Source organism: Corylus avellana, chromosome 11 (genome assembly GCF_965113065.1).
Source record: "Corylus avellana chromosome 11, dhCorAvel1.hap1.2, whole genome shotgun sequence".
Taxonomy (NCBI): Eukaryota; Viridiplantae; Streptophyta; class Magnoliopsida; order Fagales; family Betulaceae; genus Corylus; species Corylus avellana.
In genome coordinates, this window is record NC_142500.1 from 15,839,328 (window position 1) to 15,864,302 (window position 24,975).

General features: G+C 36.9%; 2 protein-coding genes and 1 pseudogene across 2 annotated transcripts; 1 reads left to right on the forward strand and 2 right to left on the reverse strand.

Moving 5' to 3' along the window:
- Nucleotides 1–1,272: 1,272 nt before the first annotated feature.
- On the reverse strand, nucleotides 1,273–4,077 carry LOC132165784 (large ribosomal subunit protein eL30). Its single transcript, XM_059576467.2, has 5 exons — nucleotides 3,903–4,077; nucleotides 3,709–3,814; nucleotides 3,483–3,584; nucleotides 1,746–1,814; nucleotides 1,273–1,669 (listed from the first exon to the last, which is right to left on the reverse strand). The coding sequence occupies exons 1-5, from the start codon at nucleotides 3,921–3,923 to the stop codon at nucleotides 1,629–1,631; spliced, it is 339 nt and encodes a 112-aa protein (XP_059432450.1). The 5' UTR covers nucleotides 3,924–4,077; the 3' UTR covers nucleotides 1,273–1,628.
- A 1,349-nt stretch (nucleotides 4,078–5,426) lies between these two features.
- LOC132165655 (SAP domain-containing protein) lies at nucleotides 5,427–11,088 on the reverse strand. Its single transcript, XM_059576306.2, has 5 exons — nucleotides 10,653–11,088; nucleotides 8,228–9,569; nucleotides 6,842–7,063; nucleotides 6,599–6,750; nucleotides 5,427–6,262 (listed from the first exon to the last, which is right to left on the reverse strand). The coding sequence occupies exons 2-5, from the start codon at nucleotides 9,537–9,539 to the stop codon at nucleotides 5,792–5,794; spliced, it is 2,157 nt and encodes a 718-aa protein (XP_059432289.2). The 5' UTR covers nucleotides 9,540–9,569; nucleotides 10,653–11,088; the 3' UTR covers nucleotides 5,427–5,791.
- Nucleotides 11,089–16,735: 5,647 nt separating this feature from the next.
- LOC148583157 (uncharacterized) lies at nucleotides 16,736–21,379 on the forward strand (annotated as a pseudogene).
- Nucleotides 21,380–24,975: the final 3,596 nt, after the last annotated feature.

A 24,975-nucleotide genomic window follows, 5' to 3' on the forward strand; every position in this document is an offset into this window, starting at 1 on the left:
ATATTTTATATTAAAAGAAACAATTTAAAATAAGCCCACAAAAATGGCCAAAACACCTCAAGATGCTCAAAAACCCCATATTAAAAAAAAAAAAAAACGGTTATAAAAATAACCGCGAACCACCTAAACGAAGTGATTGCAGTTATTAAAATCTAATAACCGCCTTAGGCAGTTAAGATTAGCAATTTTAGCTAATAACCGCTTGTATACCCTTACTCAAAAGACAAACTTTTTAGTTTTTTAAATAAAAAAGATTATCACCTCAAACCCGCGCAAAGCGCCTCCTTCACACAGATTGGATAATATTTTAACTTTGCTTGCAGGTTGGTCCGAAAGAATTATTTGCACCTAAAGGTATTCTAACCTTAACCTTAGACCTTATGAAAATGCCACAAAGACCAAAGATTTTATCACTTGAGCCAATCCCTTGGGGTTAAACTATTTTTATAACAGTTTAAGAAAAATCATTAGTCACATCTGAATTATCACTCCAAAAGAATTTATCCCACAATGTTGATGTAGTATTCTCAATGAACCCTTAGGGTTTTTTTTTTGTTTTTTTTTTGAGAAGTAATGTTAGAAACTATATTTTTATCACACAACTATTTGACAATATTGACATAGCAATCTCAACCAACACTTGGATCAATCCTTATTAAAAAAAAATAAAAAAAATCAAAGACTAGTTGAGACTACCACACAAGCATTGTAGGATAATTGTAGGATAATTGTAAAATAAAAATGTGTCATATAAGAGTTCTCTTATTTTTAAGAATGACTACTTCAAAGGTTAATTTAGACGTAAACGTGTAATTTCAAGCTCTACTTTAATTTTTAACCCAAAGAAGCTATTACCTGCTATAACCCTTCTCTAGGAGATGGGGAGGGCCTAATCTTCCTATCAAACTAATCATATATGCCAAGCTCCTCTTAGCTCTAGTTTGAGCTTATCCTTATGCGTGGCAGCGTGGAGGAAGGATGAGGCCTGTGGACGCTGACACAGACCAAATGCATCTCGAGCAAGTCTCCTTCAGCACTGAACTTCTTTATCTAATCTCTGAAAGTGTCCGGTAAGCTATATTTATAATCTGGCAGATCCACTCATTTGCTATGCAACAAAAGATTGAGGTGGCAGATCAGGAACCATCTGATCAATCCCTTCATTTCATCGTTAATAAGATAAAACCTGCATCAAGGTCTTACGATAGCTAGAATCTTTTTTTTTTTTTTTTTTGTCATTGGGATTTCATTTATCAAGGCTAAAGAGGCTTATAACTCCACTTCACTTGAAATGGAGACGAACTATTTTATGGTTCACATTTTGTTTTGATGTGTCTAACAATGTAAGTTGGGACAAACCCATTGGAGAAACAGGGTATTTTCCTAATCATTTTCACGGTTATAGCCAAACAAAAAATAGCTTATTTTCCCCAAAAATATTTTCCACTGAAATCATTTTCCTTGACAAAATAAAATGTCTTACAATCAAAACAAATGGAACCTAAGTTACAAACATCGCCATGAACATACCAAAACTGAACAGAAATCATGCATCTTAAGATAAGTTTAAAAGAAGGGCAATGTTAGAAGACTGATATAAGATTCTACTCTCCGGCAACAAAAACTGCTTAATGGTCACCGGGCAGTGTCTTAATGATATCAGAATCACCTGCAAGACAAGAACAGACCAATAAACTCCCAGGTCAATGCCTAAAGGACAGAGTTAAACATACTAAATAGATTACCTGGATCAATAACGCTAAGGCAAGAGACACGGAAATACTTGCCGCAAGCTGTTCCCAAGTCATTATTGTCTACAAATCGCAAGAAAAAGGGTTAGAGAAAAAAGGGTTTTTTATTCGGATAGGAGAGAGAGAGAGAGAGAGATCACTTTCACATAAGTTGAACACAAAAATACATCTATTTAAAGAAAGATTTAGAATATCTATTGCCAACCATCAAGGAAAATGAAGATAAATAAGTTTTTAGGGTAAACAATAAGAACACAATCACATTGAAGGCTAGTGTGTGTTTAGTCTCTTTGTGGATGAAGGTTGGCTTCCCAATGGCATTCAAAAAGAAAAGTTACCACACGCTTTAGCACCCGAATAAACATAACCTTGGGAGATCAATTAGTTACTTGCATCAACTAGGTAATCTGTCAATAGGGCATTTATTCACTTCTCCAAATATCAAGCCTTTTCTTACGTGTTTTATAAATGTTAATTGATTCTTTCAAGAAACGAGGTATCTATTAGGCACTAATTGAGAAGCAGAAAACGATTGAATCAGTCACTGTGGTGAACAATGGAAAATTAAATATTCAATGAGTTTTCATAGTTTATAGAGGACATGAGCTTAGAATAGACAGATTGGCAGCTTTTTGATTCTTCAACCCAAATGTGAAGAAGACAACTTAGATTCTAGCTTTTCTTTTTCCCCCTCTTTCTCTCTTTGATTTTATGAAGTTACTTAAGTACCACAGCTTTAATGAGAATTAAAAAGCACAATTGTCCAAAAATTGGGAAGGATGCTATACTCCAAAAATTAGAAATTATGGGAGGTTCACATTTCCCATATATTCATGTAGTATACACATGGGTGTGAACATGTGTGTGTGTCTATGTGATATACACGAATATGTATACATTCGTATTTATGTATACTTATATGTATATAAAGCAACTGCACTGAATATGACTAAGATTGAGTACACGTGACAGCCGTGTTACCGCCTAACAATAGAGAAGCCCAAGACATGTCTGTGCAATATTGGAATGAGATTAAAGGCACAACCTTCCCTATTGCACATGATGGATTTAGAGGAAATGAACAGCGATAATTCACCAAAACAGCAAACCATTTAGAATTTAGTATGATTTCAGCTACTATCTCTACTGCAGGAAAAACTAGTAGCCTACTCCACCCCACCAAGTGGATGAGTATGGTCCCCGCACAAGAGGGAAACAAAATGATCCCCAACATGATAACTAAATTAATGAGCTGATCTGGTTTTCCTATGCAGAAAAACAGTTCCTTTATTAAGCATTTCCCGTGAATCCAGCGTGTCTAAGATAAAGTGAACAAATTCAGACAATTTCAAAGAAATACAAATACTCATTACTTTTCTTTGTGGGGGTTGGGAGTAACTCCTCTTGTTACCTCCACCTTCTCAGAATTTCAAAGCCCTATAACTCAATTACCCGTTTAATTAGGATTCAAGAACATCTTGCTTTTTTGAGCAGACAATAAAGCACATTCGAAAAGCAATGAAAGTACTTCCATAAAATGTAACTAAACAATGCCTAAAGTAAACAAGCAACCCCCTATTCCATAAACCATAAAATAAATATAAAAAGAAAAAAGCTCCAAACCCAAATTCTGCACAACAAGTACAAATTGCGATAAAACCCAAAATACATGAATTCGCACAAAGCAGAAAAAACCAAATTAAAAGGCCCAACAGGGAAGAGAACGCTTACTTCCACTATAATGGTGAACCCCAACTTTGGCGAGCATCGCGTAGTACTCAATCTCAGATTTCCTTAGAGGCGGACAGTTATTGGAAATTATAATCAGTTTGCCTGCAAATAATCAAATAAACCAAAAAATTTCTAATCAAAACATCAACAACACATTACGCAAATATAAAATTCAAAATAATAAATCAACAAACGAGGTATAGCAAAATAGAGGCAAAAAGTAAACCTTTGGAGTTCCTGAGAGTGCGAAGCACGGTTTTATAGCCGAGCGTGAACTTGCCACTCTTCATCACGAGCTGGAGCCTGTTGTTGATGCTCTCGTGGGTCTTCTTCTGCATATTCACAAAGAGAGAGAGAGAGATTCAGAACTAATTGCTTCACGAGTACAAAGCTTTAGATCAAAATGACTTGAGGGCGTACGGTTTTCTTGCCGGCGGCCATTGTTGCTGTCGTTGCGCTACCCTTCCTGGACTATTGCAAAGATCGAGATGGAAAGTTGCAGAGTTGGTACCAAAGTGGGCAAACAAAAATGTTTGGTTGCTACAAGTAAATGTAGAGGGAAGGGATTAGGGTTTGCTGAGAGGGCAAAGTGGAAACCCTAGATAGTCGCCGCAGACACGTGTTCTGTTTTCCTCACTTCTCTACTTCTCTTTTTTTTTTTTTTTTTTTTAATTAAAAAAAAAAAAAAAGAATTCAACACTTCCACTCTTAATACTTTGTGACATGATTTTTAAAATTATTATACATGAGTATAAGAGTGTGGGTAGAATTTCTATTTTATTATAAGCTAGTTTCTCAAAATGTGCGATTTTGAAAAATGTCGCAAAATGTGATTAATTAAAACATGATTTTTAAAATGCTGTTAAACATTTAGTAAGATTATAATTTAATTTTTAAAATAATTTCTTGTCCTTTAAAAATGCACCCATTGTCTATGATTTTAAAACTTGTTTTCATTTTATCAAACTTCACTATTTTCTAAAAACACACTTTCAAGAAGAAAAAAAAAAAAAAAAATCGCTATTTTTTCCCCTTAATATGTGGCATTCTTGAGTATTACAAAGTTTATAAAAGCATTTACAATGAGCTATTTATATTTAGTTTTTTTTTTTTTTTGTTTTTTGACAACACCTATTTAAAAAGCTCTGTTCTCTACTTTATATTTAACTCTTATTACATAGATGCTCCATACATTGAACATTCCAAGAGCCAAAATGCTAAAGTTATATAATTTTTTAAGCTTATTTTTTGCCCTCATTTCTCTTGATTGATTTAAAACTAATAAAATAATAATATTTAACTAAAGTAGAGAAATATATAAAGAGTTTGATATTTGACTCTAAATTTTATAAAGTGAACTTTTATTTTTTAATTTAACTTTTATTTGAGAAATTCATTGTAAATACTCTAAAGACCTTGTAATAAATGTTGGATTACACATTGTTTTATTTAGCATTTGCAACTTCACACATTGCTCACATAAATTAAGTGAGATCAGTAATTGCTACTATTTACTCATTTTGATCTTAACCCCCGAATTCAAGACATTTTTTTCCTCTGCTTTTCTGTTTCTGACCAAAAATAAGGCACTATGGTTCTTTTGCGAATTGAACGAAAATTTGGTCTGATGAGAATAATATCCAGTTCAAATCCAGCAAAAAAGAATATAATTCTTGATCCTCGTATAGAATCTGAAGGTTGGATTCAGAAAGACCCTCCCCATCTCAAGTTATTTTGAAATATAAACCATATTTTTAAATTAGACTTTTCTTGTTTCGGGTGAGGTCGGGCCGGGTAGGAACAAGTTTTAATTGTTAGGAACTTGACAAATAATAATAGGAAGTTTGAATGCCTAAAAGCATATTGAAGAAAATAATAATAACAGCAGTTTAAGCATGTGGGGCACCCCCATGCACCTGCAGATCCTACACTTAAGACGGAATCTGAGTATTGGAACAAAGACATAATAATCCAATACAAATTTGACCAACAGTTCAAGTTTACAAAGTAGAAACTCTGGTTCAACAGGTAAACAAGATGCCATGGAAGGAAAATCAGTCCACTCAAAGAGAGGCCTAAATTTGAAGGGTTCTAACACTAAAGAAAACTCGGCCTCAACCAGAAGCACTCCCCGCAAAAACCCAAACCCACCTACGAACTGGATCCTTCTGCTTAGCTGGGACAATTCCTTCTTAGAAGCAACACCTGCAGACCTGCAAAGATGCAATCATAACTTTCTTACCATTGTCTAACTCACCAACCCATAAGAAAATCCATTGAGCAGCTAGGGATAAATTTTAGCCTGATCCCTACTGCTTGGTGTTTTTGCCCTGCGCTGCAAGTTTTGCTGCTACTTGTTCTTCTGACAAAGGCAAATAGTATATTCGAGGGGTTGCTTTGGTTTTCCGAAACAGATCGTCCAGAGTTACAATAGGAGGGTCAAGTTTCTCTGGAAGCGGAGGTGGGGGTGGAAGATGAACCCGCTCTCTTGTCTGAGGTGGGTTAGACAAAGGTGGCGGTGGTGGAAGAACAGGAGGTGGGGGTGGAAGTTGCTGCCTATGTTGACGGGGTGAGGGCTGGGGCTGTGAGGTGGGTGGTGCTGGAGGAACAGTAGGACCAGCACTGGCAGGCGTAGTTGGAGTCTGAGGAGCCTCCTCAGCCCGCGTTTTCACCTCCTGAGGATCAACAAACTCAGCCACTAGGAGACGCCCACCATTCGGAGGCCATTGTAAGTTATACACAGCATTCCTCGTTTCTGTGGCTTCTTCAACTGATGAGTACTGCATCACAACAGTTCCAGAATAGTGGGATTAAATTAAATGATCTAAACTTTGAGATACATGGATGCAAAACAAACTAGACGGATACAAAGGTGCTCTTATTTTAAATGAAATCCTGACATTTAAATGACATAAGAGGATACTATAATAATCGCTAAAAGACCCAGCCTTTTTGTAGCTGGGTATTGCATCCCATTTGGAAGACAATACAGGGAGAGGTTTTGAGTGGTAGGTAAAGGCTACCCCTTTTTTGCAGCCTAGCATCTCCCATATGGTATGTGTGATCGTGTGAACACAAACTAAAGTATATAATGAACCGAGAGGAAGTAGTCTTACGGTAACATAGCAGTGGGTCTTGATGTGGTCCATCCAGAAACTTGTAACACTCCCGGTTTTGCCCAGAAGTTCGTGCACTGCTTTCAAGGTAAAGGGACGCAGAAATCGATCAATTCTAAGGGAATTAGTCGGAGGTTTTTGCGATGGTGGAACTGCCAATAGATAAAAGGAAGATCATTCAGATCCTATATCAACAATTGCTGGAAATTTTCACATCCAATCAGAAAAACAGCACTAACGTACCAACACGTTCCTTGGGTGTATTCTCACTATTTGTAGAGTCTGACCTAGAGAAATTACGCTTCAAAGCAGTAGGTTGGATAGTGTCCTTGGGCGTAGTCTGGAAAGTCTCCTTTGGGGTAGTGGTAGGAGTAGTAGAGCTCTGGGGCTCTGGCACTTTGAGGCCTTCAGAGTTCCACCTGCGCTGCCTCTTGAGTGGCTCATTATTTCCAACTGCCGCTAGATCTGTAAAGACATCTTATCAATAAAAATTGGCCATAAGAACTGAATATTTAATTTAAATTGAAATTATCAATTGAAAAAAAGGCACTATCACAGATATCACTAAACAACATAACAAGCTTAATGTCAAAGAAGAATCATCACATAGCCCCAAAAATTTGGTTTTCAAAGCAGTAGGACAATTTTTTTTAAAAAAAAAAAAATAGTAAGTTGGGGAACGAGTGAAAGTGGCAAAATTCTAGTGATTTAACAGTTGCCAAGTGCTTAAATACCATGACAATTACAGTTTCCAGTGTATTAAGGCCTCTCCATGAGTATATGCCAATTGACTTTTTAAGGGTTTAGTCTCACAAATTCTTTCTTCAAAATTGTCAATAGAACTTCAAATGACAATGAATACAGTAAAATTTTCAATAAAGATGATCATAAAAAATGGTATATAGTGAGATAAGTTTCCATATGCCACATGTAATCCCATAAAAAATATATCACTCAATCCCTTTTTTTTTTTTTTGATAAGTAAATACGTGTGAGCATCTTGATGATGAGCAATCAAGTTCAGAGCAAAAAGCATATTGTTGTACATGAAAACCACACCAAGCTATTATCAAGCCTTGCACAACACATTAGAGATATGGGTGGAAATAAATGTGGAATTTATATCTGGAAGGTGCAGCAATGGCAGAGTTAAAACTACCAAAATCTTTATTTCCCTGCACCTATCATCTACTCAAAATCGTAAATAGATTCCTGTTTAGCTTTAAGTGTAATCACGTTCATTTTTTTTCCCTGTCATAATCAAAAGACTTTTTTTCAATCCTAAATACAAATAGGGACACACGATTCTTAAACTGATGGCTGCTTCAACCATCATCAAGTAACTGATCCACAAAATAAGAGATTTTTTCCAGAATTTGGGCATAGAGAGTTTCAGGCATGAAAGTGCTCATATACCAATATACCATAAAATAAGAGAGACCACAAATGATTCAAAGCAAAAGTATTGAATGTGATAAATGGAAGGTGAGGAAAGATAAATAGTGCATCTTGGTAACAAAACTACAGAAAACTTCACATCCATGCAGAAAATACGGAAGTTAACAAATGCAAGAAACAGGTAAAAACAAAAATTAAAAAATTAAGAATTAATCATATTCAAATGCTTACCGTTAAGTTTTCTTTTATCGGCAAGTGCAGCTCGATTCTCATTCTCAACATGGACATCTTTCTTTTCAGATATAGCATCCCCAAGAATAGCAATATGACTTTCCTCCTTTACAACAGGAACTTCACTTTTCTCGCTTCTATTTTCAACTTCTTCAGAATTATACTTCGAATCAATTTGCCTAGTCTCCAGCACATCCTCTTCCATGGAATCATCACCAGAACTCCTGTCTAAATTTAACTGTTCTGAGTACCCTAAATCTGCACTATCAATTTTCTTGCTTATGTCTGCATCTGTAGCACTATTGTCATCTTTCCCTCCATCAGATTCCTTGTTCTCATGTGGCACTTCAACATCCATTGGATGTGATTCGCCACCAACTGGAACAACATTGCTGGATGATGGTTCCACCATCTCAGGGTTAACAACATCTAGTTCTAATTTGACATGATCAGCAATTACATTATCCTTTAGTTCAATTTTTTCATTAATTGACACAGAATCAGTAGAAATAGAATCAGATTTTACTTGAGACCCTAAAATAGGGCTGACCTCAGATACCTGGTTCTCCGGAGTTGAAGAGTCGAGCCTGACACCTTCGGGGGGAGGCTTTAAACCCTCATTCTCCAGTTGGGGCTTTGAATCCTCATTCTCCAGCTGGGGCTTTGAATCCTCATTCTCCAGCTGGGGCTTTGGATCCTCATTCTCCAGCTGTGGCATTGAATCCTCATTCTCTAGCTGGGGCTTCAAATCATCATTCTCCGTCAAGGACTTTGAGTTTCCATTCTCCTTTTGAGTTTCAATATTCTCCAAATTGTGCTCACTCAAAACTACTTCAGATGTCACAGTCTCCGTTACTTCAATGCTGGTTTCTACAGTAGTAGAATGAACAACCAGCTCCTCTTCCACCCTAGCAGCATCAGTACCACCAAGTATGTCACCTTCACCAACTTTTCCTTGATCCAAAGCTGCTGCACTGTCATTAATGTCAACCTGAACCATAACACTATCTGTATTCTTGTTCTTGTTCTTGTTGCCACCAGAATTTGCAAGCTCTTTAGCTGTTCCTGCAGCAACTGGCACTGTCAGAGCATCCTTTTCTCCAACTACAGGTTTGCTTCCAAAATCAACACCATTATCCACATCTTCTTTAGCATTTTCCATTTCAACGCGAAGAGCTTCATCCAAACGTCTAATCAAGTCATCCTTCAAACCCTTGGTTGTTAATTTCCTTCTCTTAAGTTCCTCTTTTAGCTCCGTAACCTTCCACTGATCAATTGACCGATTGCCAAGAACTGGATATGGTGACGACATCTTTTCCAACTAAAATGCACCTCCACAAGCCTGATTAAAACATTAGATTGATACATAGTCAGCCACTTACGGAGAAGGACACAACTGAAAAGAGCTTCAGCAAAACACATAAGAAGAGGTACTCTCCACCCAGTACTAAACATGGAACAATGACTTATAAATAAGAGTAATGGAAAAATTTAGCAGTATCTGACAAAGACGACATAACCTATAAACCACATTGGAAGGACAGAGATGATAGACAACTGCCTAAGGAACATAACAAGCATATAACTTTTTGTTATCAATTCAAGATAAAGGCTCAGTTACCAGTATGGTTCCAGCATCTCAGTTTATAGATCTTAAAATATATTTGCCCAAAATATTTATTTCATTCAAGAATAAGTCCGTCTCAGAAGCTGTTATTATGTATAACACAAGTTTCCAATTCCATAAGATATTAAAGGTTTAACAAAGAAAGGATTCAATAAATACAGTTCCTGCCAACATATGTAATATGAACACAAGTTCTTAGAAGCTTAAGGACAATGTATTAACAAATCATGAGAAACAAAAGAGGCAACCAAAATAGAGCAAAGAGTCAACCAAAACGGTAAACCATTTACATTTAAACTACCACGCAATATTGTTATAACAACTCACATACAGGAAAATAAACATCAAGCAGATTTGTTCTGCTTGATGTGAAGTGATACAACTCAATAAACCACATGATGCGATTTTCCCAGGTCCAGAAATGGGAATATAAAAAGTAAGGAATAAAATAATTCCCAGAACGCTTTCCAGAAAACATTGTCCAAGCAAAGAACTAAAACCCATATTAAATTACTAATAATCTTGAGGAAAACCAAAAAATCCTAAATATCCTCTAATAATTGCGGAACATGCAACAAAATCAAACCAGCTCTCACAAATGTATTTTCTTAGAAAATCCGATCACAGGAAAAAATTCAATCAAAATAAACATAAAATGAACTGCGCACAATGCCAGAGAAATGCGTCTAAATAAACCCTAACTAATCCATGCATCATAAGCCCCAAAAATCGAACACCAAGATTAAGAACTAAAACAGAAAAATCAAAGCCATTGATGAAAGATGGAAAATTACTCACAGAAATAGTTGATTCGCGGCCGCGGAAACGCTCAAAGGCCTAAACTTCCTTCAAGGAAAAAGGAGATGATAGGTGAAACCCTAATTTCAGAGCACAAAACCCACACATTAGAGCAGGAAGACACGGTAAACCATTAAACCAAACCCAGACAAAAGACACGCTGAATCTCGTTAATCCCCATAATTTAGACAACAAAACTCTGCCTCCCTCGTTTCGTTTCTGCTCCTGAAAACAACAAACGACAACAAAAAAGAACAAAAAAAAAAACCAGATATAGCTGAAACAAAGAAAACACGGAAAGCAAATTGAAAACAGAAAAGCAAAATCGAATTGTAGAAATGAAAAGGACAAAAATGGTTTCAGTTTGGGATTTCTTTCGGGGTTCTAGGGTTTTTATTCTTTTTTCGCTTGGAAGTTTTGTGAGTTATCGAGGAAAGGAGAGGGGACGAGTTATAATAGGGGAGTTTTTCTATCTAAAAGGACTGATTTTCAGTTACCCTTGTACCGAAAATACCCTTTTATGCCTACACGTGGCAGTACTCATTTTGATTTTTATATATTATAGAATATAGAAATTGTGTACTTTTCTTTAAAAGAAAAGAAAAATACATGGTTTACAAAGCTTTCAAAAACGTTATCTACGCAGCATGGATTTTACAAATTTTTATTTGGGTTAAATACTAAATTAGTCCCTAGGGTTTCATAACTTTATTTTTTCTCCCCTGGGTTTTCATTTTTATCACAGGAGGTCCCTGTGGTTTTGATAAGTGACCAAATTAGTCCATCCGTTAGTTGACCGTTAGTTGACCGTTAAACTGGACACGTGGACCAATCAGACGTCGACACGTGGCACATATATTAATTTTTTTTTAAATTTTTTTTTAATTAAAAAAAATGTTTTTTTTAAAAAAAAAATTAAAAAAAATATATTAAAAAAAAAAAAAAAAAAATCGGAAAAAACTGGGGGTGGCCGAGCCACCCCCTGGCAATTTGGGAGTGGCTCGGCCACCCCCTTTGGCCATGGGGGTGGCCAGGCCACCCCCATCTGGCCGGATGGGGGTGGCCGAGCCACCCCCAGTGGGAACCGGGGGTGGTTTCGGCCACCCCCATCCGGCCAGATGGGGGTGGCCTGGCCACCCCCATGGCCAAAGGGGGTGGCCGAGCCACCCCCAAATTGCCAAGGGGGTGGCTCGGCCACCCCCAGTTTTTTCCGATTTTTTTTTTTTTTTTTTAATATTTTTTTTTTAATTTTTTTTTTTAAAAAAAAACATTTTTTTTAATTAAAAAAAATTTTAAAAAAAAATTAATATATGTGCCACGTGTCGACGTCTGATTGGTCCACGTGTCCAGTTTAACGGTCAACTAACGGTCAACTAACGGATGGACTAATTTGGTCACTTATCAAAACCACAGGGACCTCCTGTGATAAAAATGAAAACCCAGGAGGGAAAAAATAAAGTTGTGAAACCCTAGGGACTAATTTAGTATTTAACCCTTTTTATTTTTATTATCTCTCTCGGTAATGAGAATTGCTAAGGGTCAATAAGTTTTTTATATTTAGTTTATATTCTCTTATAAATTTAATAGATCAATTATTATATTTGTAGGGTCTACCATTGACTAATAAAAAATCTCCATAAATTTAATGGTTGATTTTTAAGATGAGATTAGCCAAAGAGAGCCCCTACTATGAGGTCAATTTTGATAACACCCCTTTTACAACATCCAATTACTATGTGACACATCATCAATTTAAAAAAAATGCAAAAAATAAAAGTGCGAACAACCACACCAAATTCGAGAAAAAAAAAACCGTGGGTCTCATCAAACCCACATGTCGAAGGTTAACCATTTAAGAATTTTATCACCCTAAAATCTAGTGTATTTTAGTCCAACTTATTTTTGTTCACTTTTTATGTTTTTGCTTATGTGTCGGTTATTAATTGGGGGCTATAAAATGAGTGTTATCAGGATGGTCTTGATACAAAGTTTTCTCTTAGCCAAATATGAGAAAAATATTGACCCCTAACATTTATCGTTAAAATTTCATAAAACTCAAATTAATGGTTATTTTGTCATATCACACCTATAAAATCACATAACATGTACACTACATTCTCACATGTAATACCACTATGAAAGATGGGAAGTAAGTGGAAATGTTATAAAGATATTAATTAGTGATAAGTTTCACATTAGTTAATTACTATGTGCAATTGAGTTTTATAAGTGATTATAGAAAAATTTTAAATTTATTAGTACTTCAAGTGATAATGCAAATGTAAGTATGTAACTAGCATTTTTTTTTTTTTTTCTTTTTCTGAATCGTTACATCTAATACCCCTTCCATCAGAGTTGGAGGTCGCAAAGGCATTGCAATTTGCAACCTCCACAAGGGTGTAGGTCATTGGCAGGGACAGAGGGAGGGGGGATTGGCATAGGCCATGCCCCACTCAATTCTTCCGAACAAAACATTTTTAAGGTAAAAAATATATATAATAATAATGTGTAAGGTACCGGCTCCTGGCAGCAAAATTTTTTAGCCTCCTACCTATAATAATTTCTGGCTCCATCCTATCATGGGCTCCATGACCCAATAGCAGAGGCTTTCTACCCGACCTCTGTGAGGGATGGGTCGCAAAGGTTATCAATTTCACCCCCAAAGAACTAACTAGGCTCAGTGCATTCTGAAACAAATCCTGAAGGCACTATGCTTACTCTTCTTTATTGCATTAAAAAAATCAATAATAAAAATTAAAAAACATTTTAAAAAAAAAAAAGAAAAAAGTATTTTGTAGCAAAAAACCACTCTCTGTCCTCTACGTTTGATCATTTTTTGAATCCCACTCCACAGAGGGAGTCGGGACTTCAAATTAAAGATTAAAAAAAAAAAAAAAAAGAGGTGTTTTGAGGGATATATCTTGATGTGTCCACTCTCGTTGAGAGAATGATTCATTCCCCTCATCTTAGGGTCCAATAGTTACATAACCTTCGTATTGGGGTGTTCATTGTGCATAAGAAGTACGAACAAGATGGTTTTTTCTTTACTTTCCAGTTTTTCCTCCTTCAGTCCTTTGTGTGTCCTTTACGATGTCGACGATCCACCTCAGCAATATATGTGGAACACACGCATAGACGTGCTCAATATATATATATATATATATATTAGGAGGTGTGATACAGACCAAATTTCTTTTTCTCTCTAGTTTAAGGCTCTCTCTCCTCCACAAGCAGTTTTTTTTTTACAAAAAAAAAAAAAAAAAAAAACTTAAGAAAAAAATTAGGCCAAAGTTGGGTTTAAGTTGTGTCTTTATCATTTTCCATATATTAGACCGAAGTAGATGTACATGATCAAAACATGAGATAGCATGCACTTATAGCGGAAATGAAAAGCTTGGAAATCAATGACTGGATACACTACAAAATAACTATTTTTTCTTGACTAGCGTTTTTTGACGTGTTGTGATATCTAACACGTCAGAAAACTTTTCTGACGTGGCATTTCTTACGTGTGTTGAAGGTTAGAAACATAGGGGTCAGTAAATTTTTTTTACTGACGTGTCACTGTTGACATGGCAGTTAAACACGTCAGTAATTATTGACGTATTAAACTACCACGTCAAAAATTTCTGACATGATAATATTACACGTCAAAATTTATTGACGTGTAAAAATTTAACACTTCAATAAAATATATAATTTTTAAAGTTTTAAAATCCTAAAAAATTTATTGACATGTCAATGTCAAACAGGTCAGAATTTAATGAGGTGTGGATATTGCCAGGTCACTAATTACTGACCTGCCAACTTTACCACGTTAGAAAAATATTTATTGACGTGGCATAAAATGCCACGTCAATAATTAGTGACGTGGCACAAATTCGTTTACCGTAGTCGCGTCAAAAATTGATAGTTTTTTAGTAGTCATAGTGACTAGAGACATGATTTGTTGAAATTTGCTACATATAGGAAACTGATAGGGATAATAATATTCAAAGACATTGTCTTGTAATAGTTCGAGAGGCCAATGTGTGGGTCATAGATAGTGTTTAGTAGGGGTGAAAAGGCGGGCGGTTATTAATCGCCCACTAACTGCTAACCGCTTTTGAAGGCAGTTAAGAAAAATCACTAACTGCGTAAGCGCTTACGATTAGCGGTTTTTGGTTTTAAAAAAACCACTAACCCTTTATGTATATTATATAATATATAATATATAAAAATACATGAAACAACGTCGTTTTTGTATTTAAATATATATATATATATAAATCTATAAATGATATCGTATGTAGTAAGGTATTATTATATATTCATATTACCATAAAAACATCATTTTGTTTTTGTGAATTTTTTTCTTTAATAAAAATTACCTTTTTAATTTTTTCTTTAAAAAACGGTTAGCAGTTAATATGTCACCGGTTAACCGCCTAAGCGGTTAGTGGATTTTACTAACTACCTAGGTGATTTTAATTGTTATATCAATGAAGAGATATCGTGAAAAAAAAAAAAAAAAAAAAAAAAAAACAGAGGAAGGCATGCTAATTAATGCATCCCTAGTAAATTCCGACGCATGTGTGTGTCGAAATACATCAGTTTTGCAATAAAAATACCAAAGGCCTCTTTGGACAGTGAAGTGAGAAGTTAAACTGTATTATTAATCATGTCAAAAAAACAAAAAATAAGTAGAGTGCACACAAAATCAACTCATTTTTGGATTCACAATATAGCCACAAGGTTCATAATTAATCCGATGAGTTAATTAATGGCTAATTGGCATGGTGAACATGTGTTATATCAATTGCTAATTAAGATGTAGCCTTTTATACTCGTAATTAATGCATCAACCAATCATATAGTGGATCTAAATATATTTCTTTAAGCTTAGTTTTAATAAAATCTATAAAGGCAAAAGAGAATGAGTAGTGCAGTTCAATATGTGGTTGAAAAATAGTATTTTTTTTTTAAAAAAATAATAATAATAAAAAATAAATTATTAATGAAAGAAATTAAGCTTATCTTAAACCGGATTGACTAAATCACTTAACAGAATCCATAACATAAAAGAAAACATTTTGGGGAAAATACATTTTACCTCCATAAAGTATATATCCATTTTCGTTTTGACGTCTAATGTTTAAAAAGTGACACATGACATCCACAATGTTTAACACATTAACAAAAAAACTCATCCATTAATCAGGAGCACATATTTGTATTACACGTCCTCTTTCCAATCCCTCTTCTTCTTATCTTCTTTGTTCAACCGCTGAACACCGGCCACCACAAAGAGCGAAAGAGGACTTGAAATTTGAGGCAAATATGGTTATGTCAGCCAGACTATCTCATAGCTTCCCTCGTCACGGCCAGAAACCAGTCGGGAAATTGGCGGCCCGGAATCCGTTTATTGCAAAAATGTACATTTTCTAACATGTTGTATAATTTTCTAGTGTCAATTTTGGTGAAACTAGAGGCTTCGTCTGAATAATAAAAGGGATGGGGTCAAATGGGGCACGCATTATTGGGATGGGGGAGGGTAATTTGGGCATAGTAAATAGAGTAATATCACATGCATAGGAATTATTACTAGATACAAGCACTTCCATTCTTTTACTTAAGTGGCTCATTCTAACCATTGGATCAAAAGCTATTAATAATCTACCTAGGACTATGATTAAGATTAGGATTAGGATTAGGAATTACCTATAAATTGAATCCTTTGATCATTGTTCTTCTATGACTCACTGAAGCACAGAAAAGAACAAGAAAGTATGTCGGTGAGAATATGACATCGTGGATCAAATGGAGAGAAGTGGAGCCTTATGACTCACCTCGGCCTAAGATGGGTAATTTGGTAGTTGTTGTAGGTATTTTTGTTGTGAAATATGAAGAAGAAGAAGAACCTGAGAAAGAAAGGAAATCGCTAGTGGCAAGTCCCAAGAGAAAAATCACGGATTTTGTTATAGCTAGAACCCCAAAGAAGGAGTAGCAGAAAGAGATGCTCAAAGGGAAGCTACAACGACCTGGATTTCAAGATAAACCAAAAGAAGTCTAAAATTAGTAATGAAAAACCCACAGCCGATACGATGAGATCGGAGAAGAAGGTGGACGTGCCCACCGCCGTTCCAAACCCACCGCCGAACATGCCTGAGGTATTCAAGGGTCATGTAAGGGTAGTAAATGGAATAGAAGCGGTTATGGTGATACAAAAATGCCTCATGGAAACCGACCTTAAACCTAACCATGGTCAGTTGTCCATACCGTTTGGGAAGATCAACAAAGGTTTCTTGAGAGAGAAGGAGAGAGAGGTTCTTACCAAACAAGTGACATGGGAGGTGCCTTTCATGGAGCCGTCGCAGAAGGTGAGTAAGATGGCATTCAGGCAGTGGGACATGCCCAAGGCGTCAGGGAAGACAAGCTCCATGTACGTGATAAGGACACACTGGAACGATGTCGCATAAGCGAATGATCTCCACCAAAACGATGTCATCCAGATTTGGACATTCCGAGTCGATGGTGAACGATAGCTTCGCCTGGCTCTGGTGGTAGTTAGTAGAGCACCAGATGTTGATGGCCATGAAGAAGACAGAGTAGATGGTGGCAGATAAAGCCCATGAAGATGATCACTACTACAACAAGTTTTTGGGATCTTTTCTATTTTTGTTGGCTTTTGTTTGTTCTGTATGGTTTGATTGTTTTAATTGCAATTTTCTCCATTGTTCATTTTCATTTAAATCTCCTGCATTTTAGGAAGCCTATTTAGATGTTTGATAGGGATATTCATAATCCCGATGGTAGTATCCATCATATTGCGCCGCGGCTTTCATCGGCTGCATTCGTGGGTGACCTCCACTTTTACCTTCATTGGGGTGCTAGTGGTCTGTTTAAAATGAGTTATTTTGTCTAAGGCTTCGTTTACTTCGATGTAAAATATTTTATGTCGAAAAATATTTTCAGAGAAGCCATTTTCCCTGAAAATGTTTTTTGTCGAAAACATTTTACGGCGTTTACCGCGCACACGAAAAATAATTTTTTTTTTAATATATTTTTTCTAATAAGGTCCCCGCAGGGACTTGCACAGGACTTATTCGGGACGCCACAGGGACATGCCCGGGACCCTGCCAAAACTTGACTAGTACTTGTCTGGGACCTCAGCTGGACCTGCCCGGGACTTGACCGGGACTTGACCGGGACCCGCCCAGGACTTGATCGAGACCTAATCGGGACCCGCCTGGACCTGACTGAGACTTGCCTAGGACCCGCTCGGGACCTGACCGAGACTTGACCGAGACTCATCCGGGACTTGCCCAGGACCCGCCTGGGACCCTGCCGGGACTTGCCCGGGACCCACCTAGGACTTGACTAGAACTTGATTAGGACCTAACTGGGACCCGCCCCAGACCCCTCCGAGACTTGATCGGGACCCGACTGGGACTTGCTCGGAACCCCATTGGGACTTGCTTGGGACTTGATCGGGACTCGATCGGGCAAGTCCCAGACAGGTCTGGTCAAGTCCTGGGCAGGTCAATGGCAATTCCCGGTTAGGTCTCGATCAACCCCCGGTCAAGTCCTGGGCGGGTCTCGAGCAAGTCCCGGTTAGGTCCCGATCAAGTCCAGGCGGGGTCCCAGGCGAGTCTCGGGCAAGTCCCAGACGGCTTTCAGTCAAGTCCTGGTCAGGTCCCTATCAAGTCCCGGAGGGGTCCCGATCAAGTACCAGGTAGGTCCTGATGGGGTCCTATGCGGGTCCCGGCCAGGTCCTAGGCGAGTCTTGGTCAAGTCCCGGGTGGGTCTCGGCGGGGTCCTGGTCAAGTCTCAGCCGGGTCCCGGTCAAGTCCCAGGCAGGTCCTAGCGGCGTCCCGGGCAAGTCCCGATCAAATTCCAAGCCGGTCTCGGGCAGGTCTTGGTCAAGTCCCGGGCGGGTCCCGGTCAAGTCTCGGGCAAATTCGGGCGGGTCCCGTTCAAGTCTGGTTTGGTCACGGGTAGGTCCTGGCGCGATCCCGAGCGGGTCCTGGGCGAGTTCTGGTCAAGTCCCAGCGATGTTTTGGACGAGTCTTGGCAAAGTCCATCGATTTAAGAATGAGATGCTCACAGTCAGAAAATGGTTTACGGTTTTCAAAACCGTAAACCATTTCCCAAAAATTAAAGAAGAATTTTTGGTAAAAAAAAAAATATTTTTCGCCGACCACTATTTTATGTTGAAGTAAACACTGTAAAATACAAAAATTATTTTCTGGAAACCATTTTATGTCGAAATAAACGGAACCTAAGATTGTTTTTAACTTCTTGTTTAAACTTGTTTTAGCTTTATGTATGTCCTGTAATTTTCTTTTTATTTTATGAATGACCGTTTGTTAAAAAAAAGAAAAGAAAAAGAAAAAAAGAAAAAAAAAGAACAAGAAAAAGAAAGTGTGTTTCCAAGCAAATATTGATTGATTAATAATGAAGTTATTTTCTGGGAAATTAGTTCTCTCTTTTTGAGTTTCTCTTTTTGTGCATGAATGATCGTAGACAGCCAATTTCAAACACCGTGAGCTTAACAACAACTAGAGACCAGATAGGAGATCGAAGAACTTTTCAATCAAACCGTGGGAATTGTTGTGGTCTCCCAGTAGGTTTTGGTCTCTTTGGCTAATAGAGCAAAGAGTCCCAAGTAGAATCAATAAGAGACTTGTTGTCCCATTTAGAGTAGAAATATATGCTAATGCAAAGTCACGTACGTACAACTTTCCCATCATGGAATCATCTATAACAAACCCAAATTTCAAAATTTTAACATAATGACCAGATTACCCTCTCAAGGCCAGATTATTTTTAAAAAAATAATAATAAAAAATAAAGGAAAAAATACACTTTACCCTCTGAACTATCCACTCATTTGCATTTTTAACCCCCAATGTTTGAAAAGTGACACTTGACCCCCTCAAACTTTCAAATTGTTGCAATTCGACCATTTTGACTTTTTTCCCCAAAATGCCCCCATCTCAAGTTAAAAAAATTAAAAATTAAGGGGTAACTGGTTTGGCCACCCCCATACCCAACTTGGGTGGCCGACCACCCCTTAATTTTTAAATTTTTTTAAATTTTTTTTTTTTCAAAAAAAAAAACAAAAAAACTTGGGATGGGGGCATTTTGGGAAAAAAAAAAAAAAAAAAAAGTCAGAATGGTTGAATTGTAATAATTTGAAAGTTTAGAAGGATAAAATGTCACTTTTTAAACATTGAGGTTAAAAGTGCAAATGAATGGATAGTTCATGGGTAAAATGTATTTTTCCCAAAAATAAATTATTAATAAAAGAAATTAGGCTTCTCTTAAATCTAATTGACTAAAAGGGAACCTTTTTCGGCTCAAGCTTGGATTATGAATTATTACTAGATACAAGCACTCCCATTCTTTTACTTAAGTGGCTCATTGTAGCCGTTGGATGAAAAGCTATTAGTAATCTAGGGGAAAATCCATTTTACTCTCTAAAGTTTGAGGGGTTTTTTAATTTAAACTCCAAAGTTTAAAAATTGGCAATGTACCCCTTTAATATGTCAAAAAATTTCAATTTTAACTTTCCGTTAAATTGGACGGAATTTTTTTTTTAAAAAAAAAAAGCCTGAAGGTAATTATGTAATTTCATAGATTTCCGTCAAATTTGACGGAAATCAGTAACAGAAGGTTTAAATTGAAAATTTTTGAAACATTAGGGGGTATATAGTCAATTTTTAAACTTGGGATTCAAATTGAAAAACTCCTAAAACTTTAGGCGGTAAAGTGGATTTTTTCCAATAATCTATTTAGGACTAGGACTAGGATTAAGATTAAGAATAGGATTAAGAATTACCTATACCTTTGACCTATAAGTTGAATCCTTTGATCAGGTTCTTTTGTCACTCACTAAAGCAGAAAGGAACAAGAAAGTACGTCGGTGAGAATATGAAGTCATTTTTCAAATGGAAAGAAGTGGAGGTTTATGACTCACCTAGGCGTAAGATGGGTAATTTAGCAGTTCTTGCACGTATTGCTGCTTTGAAACATGAAGAAAAAGAACTTGAGAAAGAAAGGAAATCGCCGGTGGCAAGTCTCAAGAGAACAATCACGGATTCTGCTATAGAACCCCAAAGAAGGAGTAGTAGAAAGAGATGCTCGAAGGGGAGCTACAGCAACCCGGATTTCAAGATTAATAAAAAAAAGTCTAAAAGTAGTACTGAAAAACCCACAGCCAAGAAGAAGAAGAAGGTGGATGTGCCGGTCATCGCCCTTCCAAACCCACCGCCAGACATGCTTGAGGAACTCAAGGATCGTATAAAGGCAGTAAATGGAACACAGGCGATTATGGTAATACAAAACGCCTCACGTCAACTGACTGTAAACGGGACCATTGTCGGTTGTCCATACCGTTTGGGAAGATCAACTGGGGTTTCTTAAGAGAGGACGAGAGAGAGGTTCTTGCCAAGCAAGTGACATGGGAGGTGCCTTTCATGGAGCCGTCGCAGAAGGTGAGTAGTATGGCGTTCAGGCAGTGGGACATGCCCAAGACGTCGGGGAAGAAAAGCTCCATGTACGTGATAAAGACATACTGGAACGACGTCGTAAAAGCGAATGATCTCCACAAAAACGATGTCGTCCAGATTTGGTCATTCAGAGTCGGTGGTGATCAACAATAGCTTTGCCTGGCTCTGGTGGTGGTTAGTAGAGCACCAAATGTTGATGGCCATGAAGAAGACGGAGTAGATGGTGGCAGATAAAGCCCATGAAGATGATCACTACTACAAGCTTTTGGGATCTTTTCAATTCTTTTTGGATTTTGTTTGTTCTTTCTGGTTTGATTGTTTGAATTATAGTCAGAAAATTAAAACTGTCTTTTTTCCATTCTTCTTTTTCATTTAAATCTCCTGCTTCTTAGCAAGCATATTTAGATGTTTCGTACTCTCGATAGTAGTACCCATCATATTGCGCCATGGATTTCATCGGCTACATTTGTAGGTAACCTCCACTTTCACCTTCATTGGGGTGCTAGCAGAGACGGATCTTTGGAGGGACTGTGAGTGGCCCTGGTCTCCCCGAAATTACAAAAAAAAAAAAAAAATTTAAGTATTTTTTGCCAATTGGTCTCTCTCCAAAAAAAATTTGGCCCTTGGTCCCTCCCTAAATTGAAAGCTGGATTCATCGTAATTGATTAATTGCAAATTAGTTATGTCTTTTTGAGTTTCTCTTTTCGTGCATAAATTATCGTAGACAGCCAACTAATTTCAGACACCGTGAGCTTAACAACAACTAGAGACCAGATACGAGAAGAACTTTTCAATAAAACCGTACGTGGGAATTGTTGTGGTCTCCCCCGTAGGTTTTGGTCTCTTTGGCTCATAGAGCAAAGAGTCCCAAGTAGAATCAATAAGGGACTTGTTGTCCCAATTATAGTAGAAATATATATTTAATGCAAATTCACGTACGTACAACTTTCTCATGCATATAATCATCTATAACAAACCCAAATTTCAAAATTTTAATATAATCAGATTATCCTCTCAAGACTGGAGGGATTATTTTAGTTTAATTATAATCAATTAACTTGATTAGTTATATAAGAGTTTATTTGAGAGTAATCTACTTTTGATTAATTATAAGGCAGATTTTTCGGGTTTGATTCTTAAAATTTATATTTATGATTTTACTCTTCTTCTTTTTCCCTGTCTTCCTCTCTACTAGATATTCACTAATTAGGGTAAATGGATAAATTATGTAGCACACGGCATACGGTGTTAGTACTATATAAGGACAGAATTTGATGAAGCTAGATCTTTAATGAATGTGCAATATCTTGAATATTACATTGAAATATTTAAGATATTAGCAGTCAGGTATTATCACTACAACAATTTAATTTTTTAGTTACGGCCCATTAGTAACGTATTAATAGTAACGTGTTTGACGTGTTGTGAAAGTGGTCGTGATTATATTAAATTTAGTAACGTGTCAGAATCTGACACGTTACAATTTGGTAACGTGTTATAAACTAACACGTTACAATAAATTTTGTAACGTGTATATTCTAACACGTTACCATTTGGTAACGTGTTAGAATCTGCCACTTTACCACACGTTACCATGTGCCACGTTACTATGTGTGGTAACGTGGGAGATTATGCCATGTTACCAAATGGTAACGTGGCATAGTCTGGACACGTTACCATACTTGGTAACGTGGTAGATTCTGCCACGTTACCAAGTTTGACTGGGAAAATTTTTTTTTTTTTTTTTTTTTTTTTCAATTTTCTCTGTTACAATAATTTTCTCCGCTCATTATACCTGATATATGAGTTACATATAATGACAATCCAATAATCTATCAATCCAACATCAAATATATCTATAAATTCAACATCAATCCAACTATCACAAATACCACAATTCAAACCATATCCACAATTCAATTAACAATCCAACTATCCACAAATACCACAATTCAATTCAACTATCCAATAGAACCACAATCCAACTACCACAAATAATCCAACATTAAATATATACACAAATACTCCAACATTAAATAATCCAACACTAAGGTTATGGCCAAATACCAAATATCCTTAAACAAACACTACTTTGACCAAAGCCAAATGAACATCATGATGACCATTATCTTCCGACTTCTCCGCACTAACTGCAAATAATAAAACAAACAATCAATCAGTTAATTGACATTTGTAATATAATATTATGAACTCCTAATAGATAAGCAATGTCCAAGTAAGTGAGAAAATTAACAATTGAATTATTGTCACATAATAACCTCGACATACATATTTGCACGACCTATGCATATACATATTTGCACGACATACATAAACACATACATATATATGTACATATACATTTATTCAATGAGGCGGCTTCAACAAATATGGTAAGATTAACTATGCAAAGCTTCAATCACAACCAAACCAACCTGGAACAGCAAAGTAGAATATTTTGAGTTTATATATATATACTCACGGGGTGCCTGAACGATGGGTATATTGTTTAGACAAACGAGACTTCTGTCCAACCGGTGTCTGGTGTAGGATTTCATTGTAACCGTCGTCCTCAGCTTCTATTCTTACGTCATTTACACATGCAAATTACGTTGCAATTGTGTTAAATACAATTGTGTTAGATATGACTACAATTTATTTACCTAACAAAATTACTAGCCATTAAAATGATATTCATCTAGTAAGATAATCGTGTTACTCAAATAAAAACAATAAGAATATATTGTTACCTGATCGGCTATCAACTGAGGATCTCACAATCACTCGGGCTGGGGACTCTGCATCTTGCAGAGTCCTGAAAGTCGTCACCTCCGGCTCGGACCCCATCTGTCTCGACCCCTCAAGGTTACGAATCCGAGCCTTATACGCTGCCATCTGAGCAGCCATCTGCGATAGCCTCGCATCCATTTGCTCTATGTGCTTCTCCCTCTCCGCTTGAATGGCTCTTTCCAGTTCTTCACGCGAGACCATCCCGCCACGGTTCTGCGACCGTGCTTGGGACGGTGTATTGTATGAGTAGATGGTGCCACGTGCAGGCAAAATATTTTTACTAACCCCTCGTACACGACCCGCATACTCAACCTTATTGTCGTGCGCCTGAGCATACGCGTCATCCGGTGTCTATTTAATCGTGTCCTAGTGCCCATCCACGACGTTCTCAGCGGGGTCATTTTCTAATAACTCTTCCATCCGTGCCTGTAAGTCAACATTATTATATATAAATTGTTAAGACTCAATAAGTTAATACATAAATAAAAATTCATGACAATGTGTCTGCCACTTACAATTCGAGCTACGGTCACCGGATTTGGGCAACTACCATCTTTCTTTTTATGAGTCTTGATATAAGTTTTGACTCGCGTAAGAGCTTTGCCCAAATTAAGTACCTGCAATAAGTCTAAACCATCAATGAAACGTTTATATATATACTACGCAGTATATATATATAGTTATGGTAAGTTATAGTAGTACATCCTCATATGCTACCCTTGCATAGCTCTTCGATCTGGTGTAGTGTGGCGTTTCATTCAGTGCTCGTATTTCTTTCAAGTGCGCACAAAAAGCCTACGAACACAACATGTAGACGTTATTTATAGCTAAGCCACCGAACAATTACAACTAACAAAACACATATAGTTTGAAGTGACCTACTTGATAAGTGAGATCACACCATTTCACCACCAATCTTTCCACGTCTATGGGGTTGTACTTTGTGGTGGTCGCGCCCACCCTTGCCAACACGGTCGCAGGAGTGTCGTCCATCTAAATCATAAGTTTTTGCCTTAACTTGTGCCTCAAAAGCTTCTGCT